The following is a 19,428-nucleotide window of genomic DNA, read 5'->3' as shown; positions in this document are numbered from 1 at the left end:
GTTCTAAGGAAAATTAAATACTGATTGTAATGTAAGCGCAGGCAAAGTAGCCTTGTCCATAGCTATACAAGTAAACATTTTCCCAGACTTTTCACTTTTAGATCTTAGCCCGAATAATGCCATTATTTTTTTACATTCATCCATCAATCCACAACCCCTCCCCCTGTTCTTGCACATGATGTGTCACTTCAACAGTTACAATCATTTAGAGCCAAGGTTCACATCACTGGATGACTAGCCCTGCTGCAGTTGTTCTTCCATAGCACACATTCACACACACACACACACACACACACACACACACACACACACACACACACCTATGACCAGTCTAGTGTGTTCAGTCCACCTATTGCAAGTCTTTGGAATGTGGGAGGAAACTGGAGCACTCGGAGGAAACCCATGCGTACACAGGAAGAACATGCAGACTTCGCACTGAAGGCACCCCAGCGGGGCAAGGTACTGTCATGCCATGCAAGCTGCATACATGTGGTACATTTTAAGTTTTAAAATGGAAAGAAGAAATTTAGTCATTTGAGTAAAAAGATGGGAAGCAATAACCTGCAGATTGAGTAGCCATTTGCACAGGAAGCCATAGAAACAAAAATATACAAAAGAAAATAGACCTAGTCGTTGTAGATGATGTAAAGATGAGTAAGTCTTGTGAAACAGTTGTAGAGAAGGCAGGAAGAAGATTGGCATGCATAGGGAAGAGGCATCACCAATCAAATATGTTATCTTTCTACATAGTAATGCCCTTTCTCATTGTTTTTAGTTCTATTGACTTCATGTTTGCTAGGAGATGGTAGAAAATGCGAATTACAGAATATGGTGAAAAATAGGTGCACTGACTATGCCAAAAGCATATAAAGAAAGTTTACAGCAGCTTAAAATGTGTCCTCAAGAAAACAGTAAAGGATTTTTCAGAAACATTTATACATATCTCTGGAATAAGGAGAATCAGTCAGGGCACATCCAAGTGGGCACATACAGTAGAAAGTTCAACAGTGATGTGAGGAAGAATGTCGTCCACAGAAAAGGCTGTGGGTGAATAATGCAATCTTCCCAAAGAGGTTGTAACATAATAAACATTGACCCAATTCAATAATATATGAAAAAAGACATAAATCAGTCCTTGTACTGCTGGAAGAAAAGAAAGACTTAAGCTGCTGTTTGTATGGTATCTGTTGCCTATTCGTAATTATGGCAAGGTTTGATGTGCCAGAATCTCTTTAAAAATCTATGATTCTAATTTTGTCTTCTGTTAACTATAGGTTTATTTAAATTGTTTGAATTTAATTTATCTATCAGGTCATTTGCCAACAGCAAAATCTTGGAAAAATAATTCTCTCTGGAGGCAAACCTCTTCACTCCCATGTACTTATCCATGTGAAGAGTGCATTGTAACATCATCTGCTTTGATTATCAGATTCATTACTGACACAGTGAAATGTTGTCAGTTGTGTATGTGGCAGGTGGTACTTTATTCAAATGAAACAAAAGAAATGGAAAAATCTGCTTTGCAACTTTAATCTGTCCCATGAAACACTGGTGTGAGTGTATAGTCCTTCACTAATGCTCATAAAATAAGACTGTTGCAGGGTAATTCCCAAATTGCATGCAGTAAAACAGTGCTTACAGTAAGGGTCTTAGTAGCAGTGTCTTCATAGTGTCCAGCATCTTCAGAGAACAACTGTTTCACATTCTCTTCTGGAAAATTTATTAACAAAATTAGTAAAATTATTTTCTCAGTTCAGTCACTCGGTATGTATATACTTCAACAGGTAATTTAACTGTGATTTTTGCAAACTCTGTTACAAAATTGTACTGTTACTGCTGACATGAAATATTATGTATCTGATGCATTACAATAATGGTATATTTCTTCCATTGTACCTCAGGTTTGGATCATGGCTGAACAAGTCCTTGTACTTGTCCAGTCACATGCCCAAAGGCTGAATAAATAAAATAATATATTAACACTATACAGAAGCTATTGATTCTTAAGGGCCCGTGTGTCTACTGTTTTTGCAAATTATTATTAGATATTATTAAAAATAAGCCAGAAACACCATTACATGGTTTCAAGTGTATAAGCTCTTGTCAATGGCAAGGTAATTTAATTTCTAACATACAATATACAACACTATTTTAGTCCATTTTAGTCATTTAATGATGTTGTTCACTGCAGCAGTGAATGAGTAATTGTCTTCTCTTTGACTAGCTACTATTCTGCCTGAATGAGAAGAGTGGCGATGGGTGCCTAATTAAACTGGTTAAACTTTCTGTACAAATAAACACTCATCATCAAACAACTGCATCACCATTAAATTGAAATGCACAGTAAAGCAAAATGACAAGAGAAAACCGGATCAGCCAGGTACATAAACACATTCAGCAGAAGAAATAGCTCTAAAAGCCTCTTTCTAATTATGGTGTCATCAGGAGAGGCATATGGTAGCCATTTTAAACAGTACAAGTAACAAAATACTTTCTCAGATTTTCAATATCTGTAAGATACCAAATGAAACTGTGTTGGAATAATTGTCTGTTAGTAAGGTGATTAGCTCAACAATTATGAAGTGAATCAGCAGCAAAACCTGTTATCTGATGTTATGCTAAAGAAAGACTTTATTAAAAATAGTGCTCCCTCTGAGGACCATGTATTTAACTAAATTGTGATTAAACAGTAATTTTTCTCACACAAATCTTAGAATTGATTTTTTTTTTGTTGTTTCTGCTTTTTCTGCTAAGCTCACATGGGAATGGTCTTTTTTCTAGCAGATCATGCTATTTCAGCATAATTTTGTAACAGGTATTCCCTTTATATACATCCCCATCCACATGCTTCAGGGCAAGTGCACTGTTAAAGATTATTAGCTAAAGTTAAATATCACGTGCAAAGAGGCGAAACAGAGTGTAGAACGTGCATCTCATTTCACATCTATAGAGAAGTTCAGTGTTGGCTATTCCACTGTAAAAATATATATATATATATATATATATATTTATATATATATATATATATATATATATATATTTATATATATATATATATATATATATATATATAATATATATATATTTTAATCATCTCTCCGCTGGAGCGCCTTCTGTGTGGAGTCTGCATGTCCTCCCCGCAGTTGAGTGGCGTTCGAAAGACATGCGTAGATGGGCGTGCCTTCGTTGAAGGTTGGGCGTCGGGCTGGCACCTCGGCACCGTAAAAATCTATTGCCAGTCATTAGCAGACCAGAGTTCTGCTGTGGCAACCCCTACCCAGGAAAAGCCCAAAGAAGAACATATATATGATTTTAAAAGACGTGATATCACAGCCAGTGCCCCCCCTTCAGTTGTATGGCTATAACAGGCATTTATCTAAGAAAGAATACGGGCTACTTTTTTGGACTTGTGCTCATTGCTGCTAAAGGGTGCTATGCCAGGAAACGTATATTGGAAACAAAGCCAAATACTGAACACCCATACACATCAGATAAATAAACCGTAACAAGAAACATCAGAAACTGATGTGCCCCTACTTTGTAATTTTTAATGAATATAGTTGTATTCATTAAATATTAAGTTTGTACAGGTGTCCAGTGTTTTAGTGTTTCTTATATTTATCATCTGTTCGAATCTTCTCATCAGTAGCCCTAGTAGAACAGAAAATGTCAGCACCCTCAAGTTCATGTCATCACAATGCTAGGTGTGATGATGTAGGTCAAAGTGGTCGTAAAATGTCCTGATAAATAATTGGATTTTATGGAAGAAGTATTTTTAAATTACCTGTGGTTTGCAGCTTTTTCAAGTTTAACCTAGCAAGAACAGATTTATAAGGTCAGCACCAAAGTAAGATGTTGCTCAGGTAAGACTTTCTAGATGCACATGAACTTTAAATGACCGTCTAAAACTCTACACAATTCAGTTTGTCCCTTTTTACTTATTTCCTTGAATGAGGTTGCTCTACAATGACTGTCTGTTAGTGTATGTGAATACCCAATCTCTCTGCAATGCTTTACACAGGATTTTGTAACAAGTGACAAGTAACAACAACAAAAAAATCTAGGAATACATATAAGACCTAGAATTCAGGTAGAGTATCACTTCTGTGTCTTCTCATTTCTAAATTATCCCCATTTCCTCATCTCATATCAAAGAGTAAGAAATTCCATACTGTGTTTTACATTTTCATATTTCTGATTAACTTATACAGTATGTAAAGAACAGTTTCTTCGAAAATGAAGCCTAGCATTATGTTATGTACAGCAATTAATGTTCAAGACGTAAGCTACTCCCAAATGCAACTGTATGGCATTCTGTAGCAAAGCACTCACTCAAGTTCGAATACTTGTCTGAATACATTATTACATTGTATATTCAACAGGAAGTCAGGAAGTGTTGTTGAAAAATACTGTCTTAACTTGTTTGTGAAACTGAGTTAATTAACAGTGGAAAATATGAAAAGGTAAAATGAAGTAACAGAGGGGAAAGATCAAAGGCAAAAGAAGAATGGGGTAGCAAAAGCTACGTTGCAAACATTATTGAAGTAATAGGTATGAATTTGAAAAAAAATAAAAGCTTATAGGCAGTTGTTGCCAGGCTAGGTGTGCTAAAGTCACTGAGGTCATGGGAGGTTGGCATAATGGTTAAGGTGTTTACCTTACAAACAGAAGGTGCAGGGTTTGATTCTCATATGGAGTAACTGGCTAGCCTTAAAATGGCCAACAAGATCACTTAGCCTAGGACTAATCCATGAACATGTGAAGACTGAGACTCAAATAAATGACTGATCAACAGCAACTGGTCAAATATTTTTGTCAGATCTGATCTAGAAGATTTTCCGACTTAAAATAAAGAATGCATGTGTAAATTTCCTTTTGTAATGTACATATTCTATGTGAAAGCAGAAATATATTTTTATGCACTTACCAGTCATATTTAAAGTTCAACAGTCCTATCACACCTCTGTAATATACCATGTATATTTCTTGTATCTTCATTAATTATGTGATTCTAAATCTAGGTGAAAAACATGACTCCCTGCTGCTACTTCCAAAGCCTTTCAGACAGGTAGAATGGATTATAGCATAGCTGTGTAGGCTTTTCAAAAAGTAGCTTACAGTAACAATTTCAAAGCACATGCATGAGAGCATTTGAGAAATATCTACAACAGTATTAGCCCTATAAAAATAAATTTCGAAAATGTATCAGAAAGTGTGTGACTTCCAAAGGGGCAAGTATGGAAATTAAAGGCCATCCAGATGTGAAGAAATTAATTTACATTATCCAGTTTCTTGTAGTGCAAAATAATTTATCACAGAAAAAAACTACGGTTATAAAGCATTAAGCAACACAAATCAGGTAGTAGTTTATCCTAGCAATTATAATAATTGTTATTGCATAACAGTGCAATGTGGTAACTATGAAATCTACATGGCCTTACTGGGAAGCATTTACTTCTGCCCTTTACAAAGAAGGTATACATCAGTTTCTGATGATTCTTGTTACTGTTTATCCCATTTACCAAGTGGGTTACACGAGTCTGATTTACCTGCCACCTCAGAATTCATTTCTTTGATTTCAAGTATGAGTCAAAAAAAGATAAAATCACTTTGTCTCTGAAATAAATCATTCACATTGTTCCCCTTTTATGCGTGACTGTAAGACCAGAGTATATTGGGAAAAACTGTTAAAATCTTGCAGTATTCCTTATAAGTGGTATATCAATTGAATAGATATCATAGTCTTGGAACCAAAACCATTCCGTTATTTCTGTTATTTACTATTCTTCTTCCAGGACCATTATGCAAAGTAGATGGCTTATAAATTGAATTGCTTCTTTGAAGTACTTCCTTAATCTTATCCTTTTATGAAGTGTCAAGATACCCTCTCTAAAGGAATCTGCTAGACAAATAGTCATTTCTAATTTAAACATTTAAGTCTACAAGTGTATATTGCATCCTTTGGCAATGTTTTGCTTCAACCATAACTGATGCAAGCTGTTAAAATGAAGATAACTATTGCTCAAAACTGTAAAATTGTTTAGAAAATATTTGCAACCATGCAGCACTTTTCTTTACATAAACATACATTTAACAAATAATAGAATAAATTCATACTGAAGTGTAAATTTAAAAAATTCAGATGCGGATCATCATTCTTCTCTCAACCACTAGTCCCATCTTTTCCAAACAACAGGGGTGAAGAGATTGAAGGTCGGCAAGGAGGGCCATCATGGAAACAACCAACAAGGGTGGTTCAAGATTTTAGTCTGTTTTTGCCCTCCCCTCTCCTGCTTATACTCACTAACAAGCCATGCATCGTTCATGCAATGTACATTTACACTGCTCTGCTCCTCACTTCCCAAATGAGTTGATACCAGTAAGACTGTCTTCTCCACCCACAGGAGACACCATGCAGTTGTTTCCCGTTTTCAACAGGGAAATCAACCAGTAAGCATGTGACATCAAGTGCCCGCCCTGTTATCCCTAAGTTGGACTCCTCCATTCTCCATTCCTGTACTATCAATAATTCAAGCTGTTTTTTCAGTTTCGGTCTTCTCGGCCATAGTCAGGGTTTCATCCCACATTGCAAATGGTGCAAACTTCCTACATGTCATGAAAAGTTATTATCGGGTCACAAAGCTGTAGTTAATTATTTGTTTTTTCAAGATGAATTCCAAGATTGTCCCTTTTAATCCTTTGGTTTGGATGCTATTTGAGATATTTTGCAGTTAGCCTAATGTTATGGCCATCATGATAGTTTTTAAGCTCTGTGTTTGTAAAATGGGCCAAACAGTCCATTTCTGTTGTACTGATAAGCTCAGAAATAGGATGAAGCATGTTGTGGTTTGATGGTTTTGCATTCTGGCTTTATTGGTTTGAATACTCCAGTAAAGACTTACAAAAGTGAAAGTTCAGGATTATCAAGAACCAGCAACATCATTCCATTCCAAAATGCTTTTAATATAGTATGAAATGATAATTTACATTATGCTTGCATTCTCATTGCATCAGGAGGGTGGGTGACTTAATGGCCAAGGTGTTTGCCTTACAAACCCAAGTTGCAGGGTTTGAGTCTCACAAGGGATAATTGGCTAGGCTTAAAATGGCTCGCAAGGGCAGTTAGCTTAGTAATAAACTATGAACCTATGAACCTATAAGATAAGACTGACTTTTCAAAGTCACCACTGAATACCCGTATTCTATGAACAATCATTCTACTAGTCATATCCAAGTTTCTGTCTCTTGTCGTAGTTTCAGGGATATGCTGTCTTTCATCCATCCATCCGCAACCCCTTTTCCCATTTTGTACATGGGGTCAGGGTGTTACTTCAGCAGTGACAATCATCTTGAGCCAAGGTTTACACCGCCGGGTGGCTAGCTCTGCAGCGGTAGTTCACACACACACACACACACACACACACACACACACACACACACACACACTCACCTATGGCCAATTTAGAGTGTGCAATCCACCTACTGCATGTCTCTGGAATGTGGGAGGAAACCGGAGCACCCGGAGGAAACCAATGTGACCGCAGGGAGGACATGCAGACTCTGCACAGAAGGCACCCTAGCCGAGAATTGAACCTCAGAACATCTTGCTGTGAGGGGACAACGCTAACTACTGCACCACCGCAGCTACTCTCATAGCAGGCCAAAAACTCAGTCAGTGAAAAGATTTCCAGCAGTGTACGTGGCTATGATGCTGACTGAATAGCAGCAAATTCCTTTGCTCTGCTACTTTATATATTTCTGACAGGAAATTATATTCCTAAATCATCCTAATTGTTTATATGAAGTTATTTTAAGTAACTTAAAGTGTTGTCTGGATTGTATAAAATAATTTTTTTAGTTTTCAAATATTTTCTTGTCAGTCATTTATCTGGAAAATCATTCATACAGTCATTAGTGCGATCCTGGAGTTAGTATATATAGTAAGGGGGGTGTGGGGGGCATAGCATCCCACCTATTTTAAATGTTGGAAACCGTAGACATGGATACTTACAAGTTGAATGAATAACTCTTTCCAGAAAATAATATATAGCCAAACTATGTGGGGGGGCTACACCCCACACCCCCCAATGTGGGGGGCTGTGCCCCCCACACCCCCCTTATTATATATACTAACTCCAGGATCACACTACAGTGTGAAACAGGGCATATACCTTTCAGTTAAATGAGTTTTCAGTGAAGTGAGCTTTCAGTGAGTTGTGGTGAGGCAATTGATTTTCAGTGAAATGAGTTTTCAATGAAATGAGTTTCAGTGAAGTGTGTTTTCAGTGAAATGAAGTAGACCCATATATATATATATATATATATATATATATATATATATATATATATATATATATATATATATATATAGGTTCACTTTATAACATCGAAATACTGAAATGTCGAATTTCAGTATCTCGAAGCTATAAAGTCGAATGTTCAAAATAGCGAATGTTCATAATCGCGAATTTGACGTATGTCGAAAATATGTCGAATTCGCGGTTATGAAGTTGCACTATGTAATGTCCGGGTTTGTTGGTGCACGGTGCCGTGTTTGGATGTAGGTGTTATATCAGATAAGTGAGTGTTTGTAAGGGTTTTGAGTGGGAGTTAGTGTGTGTGTGAGGGATTGGAGAATGTGCGTGTGTGAGTGAGCTTTTGTGCTGTGTTTGTGCGATCTCGGAGTTAGTATATATAAGTAGGGGGGTGGGGGGCGCAGCCCCCCACATGGGTGGTGCAGGGGGGCTTGCCCCCCTGCTTATGTGTGAGTTGTGTATGCGTGTTTTTTTTTGTTTATGTTGTGATGTGGGTGTTTTGTTGTATATTTAGTGTAGTGTGTGCGGTGTTTTCAGTTATGTGGTTTCGCGGTTTTTGTTTGTCGGTGTTTTGTGGATTCGGTTTTATAGTCTCGAGATACTGAAATTTGATATTTCAGCATTTCGAGGTTATAAAGTGAATATATATATATATATATATATATATATATATAAAGTGTGTGTGTGTGTGTAGACTAAAATAAAATGCCAAACAAAAGATTTCCCATTTTGTAAGTGTAAAAATGCCCTCCAAGGCAGGTATTATAGGGAAAGTCTTGTCATGATCGTATGCCTATCACTTGCTGGTATATTTCTACTGTAATATTTCTTTAGATACCAAGAAACCTATCTATGGTTGCATATTTGCACCAGATGTGAAGAACTCTAATTCTACTGTATCATCCTTTTGTCCTGCTGTAATTGCCATTGCTTCCATTTTATTTCGCAGTGATTACTGTTGCATCTTAATAAACTGACATTATGTTTATAATTGGTATAAACTTGACTATTTAAGTAATTTTCCTGTTTGTAGTCATTTTTAATCTTAAGACACGTAATATGTAAAACTGTATATTTTTGACAGGTACCCACACCAGAGATACGAGCACATAGTTTGTACTTTGATTTGTCAGCTTATGGAGTTGATTTTTCTACCACTGGGAAAGAATCCCTGAGCACACAGCAAGCACCACTAAAGTCTGGCTTTCATCTGAAGATCTATGGAACATTTCGAAACCGCTACATGGCTATGGCATGCTCAGCCTTGGATTTAAAAGTGGTCCGTTTTTTAAGGCATACTACTAATGCAACAGTGAGTATTTATTATCCATTTTGATTTACTATATTGGCAATGAAAACTTGTTAATCTATTTATAAATATTCATCTTCAGAAAATAAATATCATACTACCTTTTCCATCGCTAAGTTATACTGATGAACAGGGACACTGATTTATAATTATAAAAAATGAAATTCCACTTTCATGCTGAGATTATGAGAATTATACCCATAATTAAGTGGAATTTCTGTTCACTTCAAGGGTTATATTATAACTGTTTTAATCTAACATATATATATATATATATATATATATATATATATATAAATAATCATGAAGTATAGAGAATTCAGTAAAAGAAACTGGCAGCTTTATAAGTAGTAAGTTATAGCGAATGAATATTGTGATCTAAAATGCCTGACTCCATGAAATTAGTGTGATTTTACAAAATGCTACAATTTTCTGGTATTTTTCCAGCAAAACTGAAAATTTACTGACTCTGCAAATGAATAATTTCACTTTTGATAAGCATGTAGATAATACATACACTTTCTTACCATATATCAGAACAAACAAAACTTATAAGGGCTGTCATTTCTATAGTGTAGAAATTCTTGAGACACTGGTATGTGCACTGGAGCTTATTTACTTTTAGCCAGACCACTGTGAACGTCTGTACCAACAAAGTGTATCCTAAGTTTTCATTAGGTTCTTGTATTTTTTCTTTACATATCCCATTCCCACCCCTTCCACATGCTAACATTGTAATTCTGAGATGACAGTAAACCCATTTCCTTTTAAACTAATTATATTTTAATGCCCTATATCCTACAATGTACTAAAAAGATTACAGGCCATGGAGCCGTGGCCGGGTTGTTTGTCCTTAGACAGTTATTGGAGGAATCATGAAAGTTTGCCAGTAATATTTACATGTGTTTTGTCAACTTACAAAAAGGCATATTACCATGCATGGAGAGAATATCACCATGTGGTCATGGCTCAGAGCATCCTGTCTGGGATATATGAGACTTGCACTTTTGTTGTTTACAGATGATTATGTCCACTTAGCCTCAAGTGACTGAAGTCTCCAACATGTACAGGTGCAGCAACCTTTATGCAGCCATTGACATGGTTGTACAGTGTTTCTGAGGGCAATTCAGCATAGGCTGCTGTGTACCCACTGTTTGAAGGGCACTGAATTGTGACAAACCATTCCTTAATAAAATTAAGAAAATGTAGCTGTATTGCTGAAGGCTCCGAGCATAAATGTAGAAATTTAGTAGGGCAAAATCCTCAGTTCCACCACAGCTGTAAAAATGTTAAAAACAAACTTTAATCTTCAGTAAAAACAACAAAAACAGGAGCACAGTAAAATTCCCAGATAAGCGCTTTCGACTTCCTAGCCTTCATCAGATCATATGTCTTAGCTGTGCTCACCCTGAATTTAAAGACAGAATAAACCAATCAATGTTCCAGACACATAATCATAACCATTGAAAACTCATTAGTTTACATAAAGCATATCTCCTGTGTCTTGCTGTGAGCCAATCATTATTGTATCACAAGGTATCAAATGTCTGTTATCCTAGTGGCAGAACTATCCAATAGCAACAAAGTTAATGATTTGCATACAGCATAAATCCTGCTTCTTGTTATAGCCAATCATATTTATGCCTTCAAATATCCAATCTACAATTTTCTTGTTTTGTAGCTATCCAATAGCATCGAAGGGACTGAATTCCTTTGGTTGCCAGAACATATTGTTATTCAGTTCATTCAACAATATGCAGTACTTCACAGAAGCAAGTAACACATATGATACAGTTTTATAAGTGCAGTAGCATTGGCGCTCTTGCATATAAATTCCAATTATGTGCGTATTACACAGTATAGCGAATTAATACATGTATCCATGTGGTATTTACTCCTTGTTCTATAGAAAATACTGCCTGGTCACAGATTCAGCATAAAATAATGCACCACAAAGAGTGTTATCACTGCTACAGCTTTCCTTGTTTTTATCAGTCTCTGCCATAAATAATTAAACTGCAATGATGTAAATATATTCGCAGAACAACTTGATGAAGCATACGAATAATTTGTAGCTTTTGTATCCCAATTCCATAATAATAAGGTTGCACCACAAAGGGTATTGTAGATAATCACTGCTGCAGCTTTCCTTGTTTTTATCAGTCTCTGCCTCAAATAATTAAACTGCAAATGATGTAAATATATTCGCAGAACAACTTGGCAAAGCATAGAATAAATCGCAGCTCTTATGTACCATTGCCTATGCTTTGCCAAGTTGTTCTGCGAATATCTCCAGTCCTTCATTTGGTGAGCTACAAGGGGGGGGTGTATTGGTGTTAGAAGGGTGCTTTATTGGGGTAGATTATGCCAATCAGTAATTAATTCTACTAACTTTAATGTTTACACAATACTGAATTCTACAAAATTTGTAGGTATTGCCACTCGATACCCAACTAACTTCTCTAAGATTGTCGGCATGCACGGTATTAGCTCTATATTGCTGCTTTACATGGTACAGTTTTATGGACTGTTGGACAGGGAATATTTGCTTTATAGATTTTTACTTTACAGGGCACTGCTAACTCACAGAAATGTGCAAAGTTTATAGCAGTAGAGAAAAAACAGAAAACTAACTAATAAGCCCTGTGGCCACTAAAATGACTACACTGTGTGTCCTTCTGTGTATATTCCAATCCAGATAGACCAGTCAAACCCCTTGTGCCAAAAGAGGAGTAGATCCAGTCCTCCTAATGTAAATACACTGTGTAAGAGACCCACAAGTGCAATGCTACCACAAATCAGTTAAGCAGCTAGCTGGAAATCCCTTGCTGAAGGAGATTCTGCAACAGTCTTGCAGTAGTAATAGTGAGAGAAACAGCATTTCTTTACAAAAAGTACAGTGAAATGCATGCATAAAAGCAGGAAACAGTAATGATCAATGACTTAAGCAAGTGAGATTTAGCTATTAAAGGTATGTTACTTTAACTGGCTGGAACTGGATACAAGTAAAACACTTCTGAAATACAGGCTAGGATTCCAAGCTTTGTCGCGCTCTAGGAACATTAGCAGAAGACAACATGTAGTAAAAATGGTTTACCCAAGAGCAATACTGGTTTGGTGGATGGGTACTCGGTATCATAGGTAGGTACTAGGCTATCGGCCCAAGGGCCTAAGTAAGCCTAGCCAACAAGGTTCCCTGGCTTACACCACCCAAGTAAGTTAATTTCCTGTGCCCCTGTCGAGCAGAGCCACAGAAGTGATCCCGGGGTGTATTTCCTATTTCACATCCACTCATCAAGATTTTTCTTGAAGAGTGCTAATAAGGAACTTTGCTTGACATAGATGCGTAGCTTGTTCCAGAGCATAGGAAGTCTCTGGAACAGGAATCTATCTCTCCAGCATGTCCTGTGTATTGTGGTGACAAGGTTTAGGTCCGTAGAGCATGTAGCTCGGAGGGATTGGGATTTCTTTAGGTGTAGCATGTCCAACAGCTCTGGGTTTAACATAGCTTTATATGTTAGACAGAGATCTCTTTGGAGTAGGCGATATGCTACGGAGTAAAGCTGGAGTTTTTTGAGATGGTCAGTGCAGGGCATCTGTTTGAGGCCATTAATCCTCTTTGTGAGGTACTTCTGTGGCCCTTCCAGCTGCTGCTGCAGATGTCTTGTGAGGTGCATTCCAAAAGGGGCATTGTCCTATAATGGGTCTAATGAGTGACGAGTAAAGGGGAACAATGACATATTTTTTCCTGGATGAGAACCCTTTTTTGATGTGGTGTGCCACATAGAAGGATTTCCTGACTACTGTGATGATGTGATTATCAAAGGAGAGACTACTGTCCACCTGGGTCCCAAGGTCTCTTATCGGCATTAAGTAGACTGTCGTTCATGGGTACAGAGTTTTTACTAAAGGGGATGACGATGCACTTTTTGGCATTGAGCTTGAGGCCATGCCTCTGACACCAGGCATTTGTCTCAGTGAGGCCCTTTTGTAGGATGTCCACATCATTTGGGGACTCGACTATGGTTCCTAGTTTGCAGTCATCTGCAAACTTCATTAGCCAGAGGCCTTCTGTGTTAGCCTGTACTTCAGAGAAGTAGACACCAACAGGAGAGGTCCGAGGACTGAACCCTGTGGTACTCCACATGTCACTGGTTTGAAGTCAGATTTGGAGTCTGCAACTTTTACAGTGTGGGTTCTGTCAGTGAGCCAGTTGGCAACCCATCTTATGACATAGGGATTTATACCTAGTTTAGTGAGTTTAGCTATAATTCCAGAATTGGGGATGGTGTCGAAAGCCTTGGTGAGGTCAAGATAGGCTGTGTGAACCACCTTACGCTCGTCTACAGTTTTGGTGACTGCCTCAAAGAAGTTGATCAGGTTCAGAAGGCATGATCTGCCTTTCACAAAACCAAACTGGGTGGGGTCCAGAGTTTGGAGGTTACCAATGTCTTTGTTCATGTGTTCCATGATGATACGTTCCATGGCCTTGCAGACCAGGCTCATCAGGCTAATAGGGCGATAGTTCCCAGGATCAGTGGTGGCTCCCCCTTTGTGGAGTAGGATAACTGTTACTGTGCACCATTCAGTGGGCACAAAGCCTGACGTGAGACTATGATTGAACGTGGTGCTTATGTGGGGAGCCGGTTCATTCTGAAGTTCGTGTAAAACGCAGCCTGGAATGTTGTCCGGTCCCATGGATGCTGTGTTTTTGGTTTTAGAGAGTGCAGCTTTTACCTGCATAGATGTGATTACAGGGACTTTGCATTATTCTTGTATAGATATGGACCCTTTAGGGGGTGAGAAGGGGGTAAAGTTAGCACTGAACCTATCTGCCAGGATGTTGGCAATATCAGTTGGTTCTGTAATTTTTGTGCTGTTGTGCTGTAACTCAGAGCAGATCTGGGTGTTGCCATTGAGATTCTTGACATAGCTATAGAATGCTTTGTGGTCGCCCTTAGAATCAGTGGTGATTTTGTTTTCATAGCTAGCTTTGGACGATCTTATAAGGGATCTCAGCTTCTTACTGTGGCTGACTAGAGAGCTCCTCTACTCATGGGATTTTACTCTCTTTTGCAACACTTTCTTCCTTCTGTTGTAGTGTCTGTTTATTGCAAGGGACCACCAGATCGGCTCACTTTTTTGGAGGATAGAGTCTTGGTTCTGTTTGGGATAGCACAATCCATGCACTCATGTAAGTGCTTATAGAGCGCATTTGTGTAGGATTCAGCAGTCATAACTGTATTGTCCATCTGCATGGGTGACATGAAGTTCACCACTTCTGTCTTAAGAAACATGAAGTTGGCTTTGGAGAAATTTTTTACTGTGGTTTCCTTAATAGTGGGTGGGGCAGGATGCAGATATCTAGGATGAATAGCTTATGGTCGGATCTGACCAATGAGGAGTTGACTTCAGGTGTGGAACACCGGTCACTCATGTTGGTAATGACTAGGTCTAGGATATTGTTGACCTTGGTGGGGGTGTGGATAAGTTGATCCAGGGCATTGGAATTTATGAATTCCAGAAAGCGTTGAGTGAAGGAGTTGGTATGTGAGTAGTTTTCCCAGTTAATGGTGGGGTAGTAGAAATCGCCCATTATTAGGGTGTTTGGTTGAACCCTAATATTTTCCAGTATATTAAGAAAAGAGGAGTAGGAATCCTGGGGCATACTACAATTTGGATTGCAGTTTTGCCCAGAGTTAGTTGCACTTGGATAACCTTGGATGCATTATGCTGTGCAACTAGCCTGGAGGTGTGGATATCCTTAATGAATATGGACACACCTCCGCCTTTGGTGTTCTGGTCCAGGTTAGATGGCCGAAAAGTGTGGTATGCATTATAGCCTGGTAATGCAGGGGTGCTCTCTAGAGCCTTGAACCAGGTCTTCAGTCACTGCACAGATATCGATGTTCTCCATTTTAGGGAGTGCCACGAGTGAGTGCATTTTGAGATTTAGACTTCTAGCATTGAGTAGCATTACCCTCAGTTTTTGCTTGCCTGTTCCTGTTACGGTGATGAATTTGTCATTTGAGCCTTGCCTAAAAAAGGCACTATAGGGGTGGCAAGACCCTTAGCCAGTATCTGGAATCCCAGGGGCAACAGGTGCAGGCCATCTCTGGCAAAGCATCCTGGTCTGTTGACCATGTCATCCCAGGCAGACACTGGATCCCCTTAGAATGACACCAGAAGCTTAGCCAATTGTTGAAGTCGATCATTTTGTCCTTGTACTGCGGTATCATTCTGGGCAATGGCAGGATGCTACTCAGGGCTAGGGTCATACCTGCCTGGGCTACAAGATTGGAGAGCTCCTCCAAGTCTCTTCTCATGTAGTCCAGGGAGATGCATCTCGGGTCATTCACACCAGCATGGAAAGTGACAGAGTCATATTCGTACTTGTTGTGGAGTGACCTGAGTGCATGGATTATGTGGCAGATCCTGGCACCTAACAGGTAGCTGACAGTAACCTTTTCCTTGTTTAGCCTGGTGAGTGGGACATCAGTGTGCCTGACTATAGCTTAACCTATGACTAGTGTGTTGGGTATGTTGTTTTGCCTTATGGGCTGTGGTTTATTGGCACACTGAGTCTGTGGGCTATGTGCCATTTGGGTTGTGTTGGGGGGAGGAGGTTGCTTGCATTTCTGCTTTGGAGGTCTCTGTTGCTTGAGCAGATTATTATTGAGAGCCTCCACGAAGGTTTTTGTGTTTCTATGTGTGGATTTTGGTGGTGTAGGTTTAGTGGGACTATGTGATGAGTGTGGTGTGGTGCAAGTGTTTACCTCCTCCTCTTGACTGTCAATTTCAGTCTTGGTTGAAGAGAGCTTTACCTCCAGTTTGGCAAGATAAGTGCATCTCTAACAGGTTGTGGTGTTGGGGGTGGTAGGAGGACAGGGTTGTTTGTGTACATGAGGCAGTTGCTACATTGCCCCATGATGCCCAGATTCATCAGATTAGACAGGAGTGAACACTGTGAGTTGACCCTTGGACATGCCTGAATAAAAAACTACTTTCCTCTATTCAAGTGAGGAAAGTGAGTATAAGAGCTGTTTTTTCTCTAAGCAAGTGAGGAAAGTAAGCACAAAAAATGGTTTTCTTCTAAGTAAAGAGGAAGGTTGAGTGCTGTAGTAATGTGTAGCTTATTTAGTGGTAATAAGTTCTGAACAAATGCTGAGCACGAATAAGCAAATTCAAGTGCTAAAACTAAGAATCTGTATCTGGGCCTTGTGGATAGGCTACCTAGTGTTTACCACTCACACTGATAAGCTAGAATTCTTCCCTCCAACACAGAAAGGCTTGGGGGGCTCACAATGGATGGGAAGAGTACGTAAAAAGCTTATACGACAGACAATACCAATGAAGGGGGGGGGGGCTTTGGAAATCCAATTACCATAAAGGGTGGAGGCCAGAGACACAGCCTTATAAAAACCACCACAGCAATAGTGGGAGGGTTGGAAAAACATTTTAAAAGAACAAGCAGGCTAGCTGGATACCTGAGATGCATCCAATCAAATAAAGCAAATATTGGAGCTCTTTCAGAAACTTTAGCTTAATGTGTTAGTAGGGAATGGGGCAGACACAGAATGCAACATTAAGCAGGTAAATGATTAAAGGGAAACTTTTTTGTTTTGATTTTAATAGCCTGTAGTCACTCATCTTATTCCAGTAGTAATATGTTAGAATTAAGTGTACTTAAACCCCATTTTGCAGTATTTTATTATGATGTAATAATTTCTTATTGTTACAAAGAGAGTTGATTTTGATGCATATCTGTGTGTCATACGTCGCTTAAATGAACACAACTAGCAATTACCGTGGTTGTGTATGCAGAAATTCTTTCACAGCCTTAACAAACATGCTGTGGTTCATTATGGATGGGTTGTTCTGACATCAGAGATGACGTAAATGTGCTCTAATGATGGGATAAAAAGAAATTCTGCTACTCAAGAAAGGGTGTAAAAAAAAAAAACTGCAGCATTTCTAAAGTAGTTTATGACTGTAAATAATATTTTCTTCAGGACCATTATTTGGCAGAACAAATGAAGAAAGCTGGCAAGCTGTTGCTGTTTTGTTGCCAGCATGTCAGCTAGCTTTATAAACATCCCTTCTGCTGACCTGTCTGTTTTTGTCCATTAAATCAAGGCCAGGAAAAATAAACAGGTATTTGCTAATGTGTTAGAAGTGACTGCTTGGTAACAGGTCTACACAGTTTTTCTGATACCAGACTATAAAGCTGATGATGCCAGGATTTTTCTTGTGCACTTCACAGTGGGTCATTTGTAGATTTTAGAACACAGTGTCACAGTAAAATTATCAGTAAAACTGCCTTCCTAAAGTTAATCTGCATCTCTAAATAGATGCATGTAACTTGAGAGATAGATAATGATGTGCGGGAATATGTTTGTGCGCGCACACATGCTTTATATTTTTTATTTCACAAAATAAGTACGGATGCACACACTTTTATATATGTGTGTTCCTCTATCTGTCATATATATGATTATATAAGGAGAGCTCCACCCACTAAAGCAACAAACCCTATAAAATAGGATAAAAAAACATTTCCAGTGCAGAATTTTGACTGTACAAATTACCATCTCTGAAAACACTGTTCATCAAAATGCAAAACAGAACACCTATTAAAGCAACTGTTTTTTCTAGGGAGACATGCCCCCCACACCTTCCACATAAAAGGAAAGTCCTTCACCCCCTTCTGAACTTACACATACCAACTCCATGGTCACATAAACATAGAGAAAGGAGAAACCATTTTAGAAGAAAGAATAGTACTATTGGCAAGCAGTCACACAGTGAATTCCCCCTAACAAATGCAAACAGAAAGGAACACTACCAGCATCAAATCCATAAACACAAATATCTCCTAATAGTGTCTATATTACCCGATTGAATGTTTAATTACCGAATACCTAAACGTTGAACTGGTAATATTGAAAAATTAAAACAGTGAATGGCCGATTTAACGTAGGGACTGAATTCCCTCCGGGTGCAAAAAAATGTTTTTAAACCAAAATGAAGTGGGGGTGCTTCGCGCACCACACCACACCCCCTAACTAAATATACCAACTCCGAGATCGCTCTACAGTGGGGAAAGGGACAAAATCCACATAATGGCCAAGGGAATTCTTTCCCTGCGTTAAATCGGCCGTTCACGTTTTTTTTGCTTTTGCTATTACCAAATCGACATTTAGGTATTCACTAACCTAAACATTCAATCAGTTAATAGGAACCCTCCTAATACACAGCAAAACTCTAAACATATAGATTGGCCTAATCAACTTGGGTATAACATGAAGTCAATATTTCCCCATTCTGGAAGTTTTTTTAACTCCCAAAGAAAGGCAATATTCTCACAGATCAACATTCTCCCATGTAACCTACACGCGCACACATAGATCAGATATGTGTCTTAAATTATGTAGGATTTACTGTCACATAACTAAGATGTATTACCCGAAGTGGGCACACCAGTACGGCATTGCCTGAAAAGCCACCAGTAGCAAAATGCAATGATATTATGCAGTACATCTACACCCCTGCTCCTTATTTACCCTAACTCCAAGATGACATAACTGCAGTTAAAAGAAATTTTGAATTTTTTGGAAAACTGTTTTTCATCATTTATTCAATATTGCTTAACTTTTCAGTTATAATAATTAAGCACCTAGGACACTGAGGGCACAACCAACTGTTTGGTAAAGATAGGGGATTTATTCCATACAAAATGCAAAAATATAGATTTAATTAATGACTTAACTATCAAACGTTTAGAAAGTGGCAGTGTTTCTATAA

At 38.4% G+C, this 19,428-nt stretch overlaps 1 protein-coding gene across 1 annotated transcript in view; it reads left to right on the top strand.

Moving 5' to 3' along the window:
• The window catches only part of LOC122810271, a 1,074,540-nt gene that overhangs the window by 410,277 nt on the left and 644,835 nt on the right, over positions 1-19,428 (top strand). Inside the window, exon 3 of the mRNA XM_044081807.1 lies at positions 9,400-9,627. Within this exon, the coding sequence (XP_043937742.1) occupies positions 9,400-9,627 (228 nt within the window). The remainder of the gene's footprint in view (positions 1-9,399; positions 9,628-19,428) is intronic.

This window comes from Protopterus annectens, chromosome 8.part1, assembly GCF_019279795.1.
Source record: "Protopterus annectens isolate FY-2018-M chromosome 8.part1, PAN1.0, whole genome shotgun sequence".
NCBI lineage: Eukaryota > Metazoa > Chordata > Ceratodontiformes > Protopteridae > Protopterus > Protopterus annectens.
Note: the sequence above shows the minus strand (reverse complement) of the source record. Positions and strands in the feature narration are given on the sequence as shown.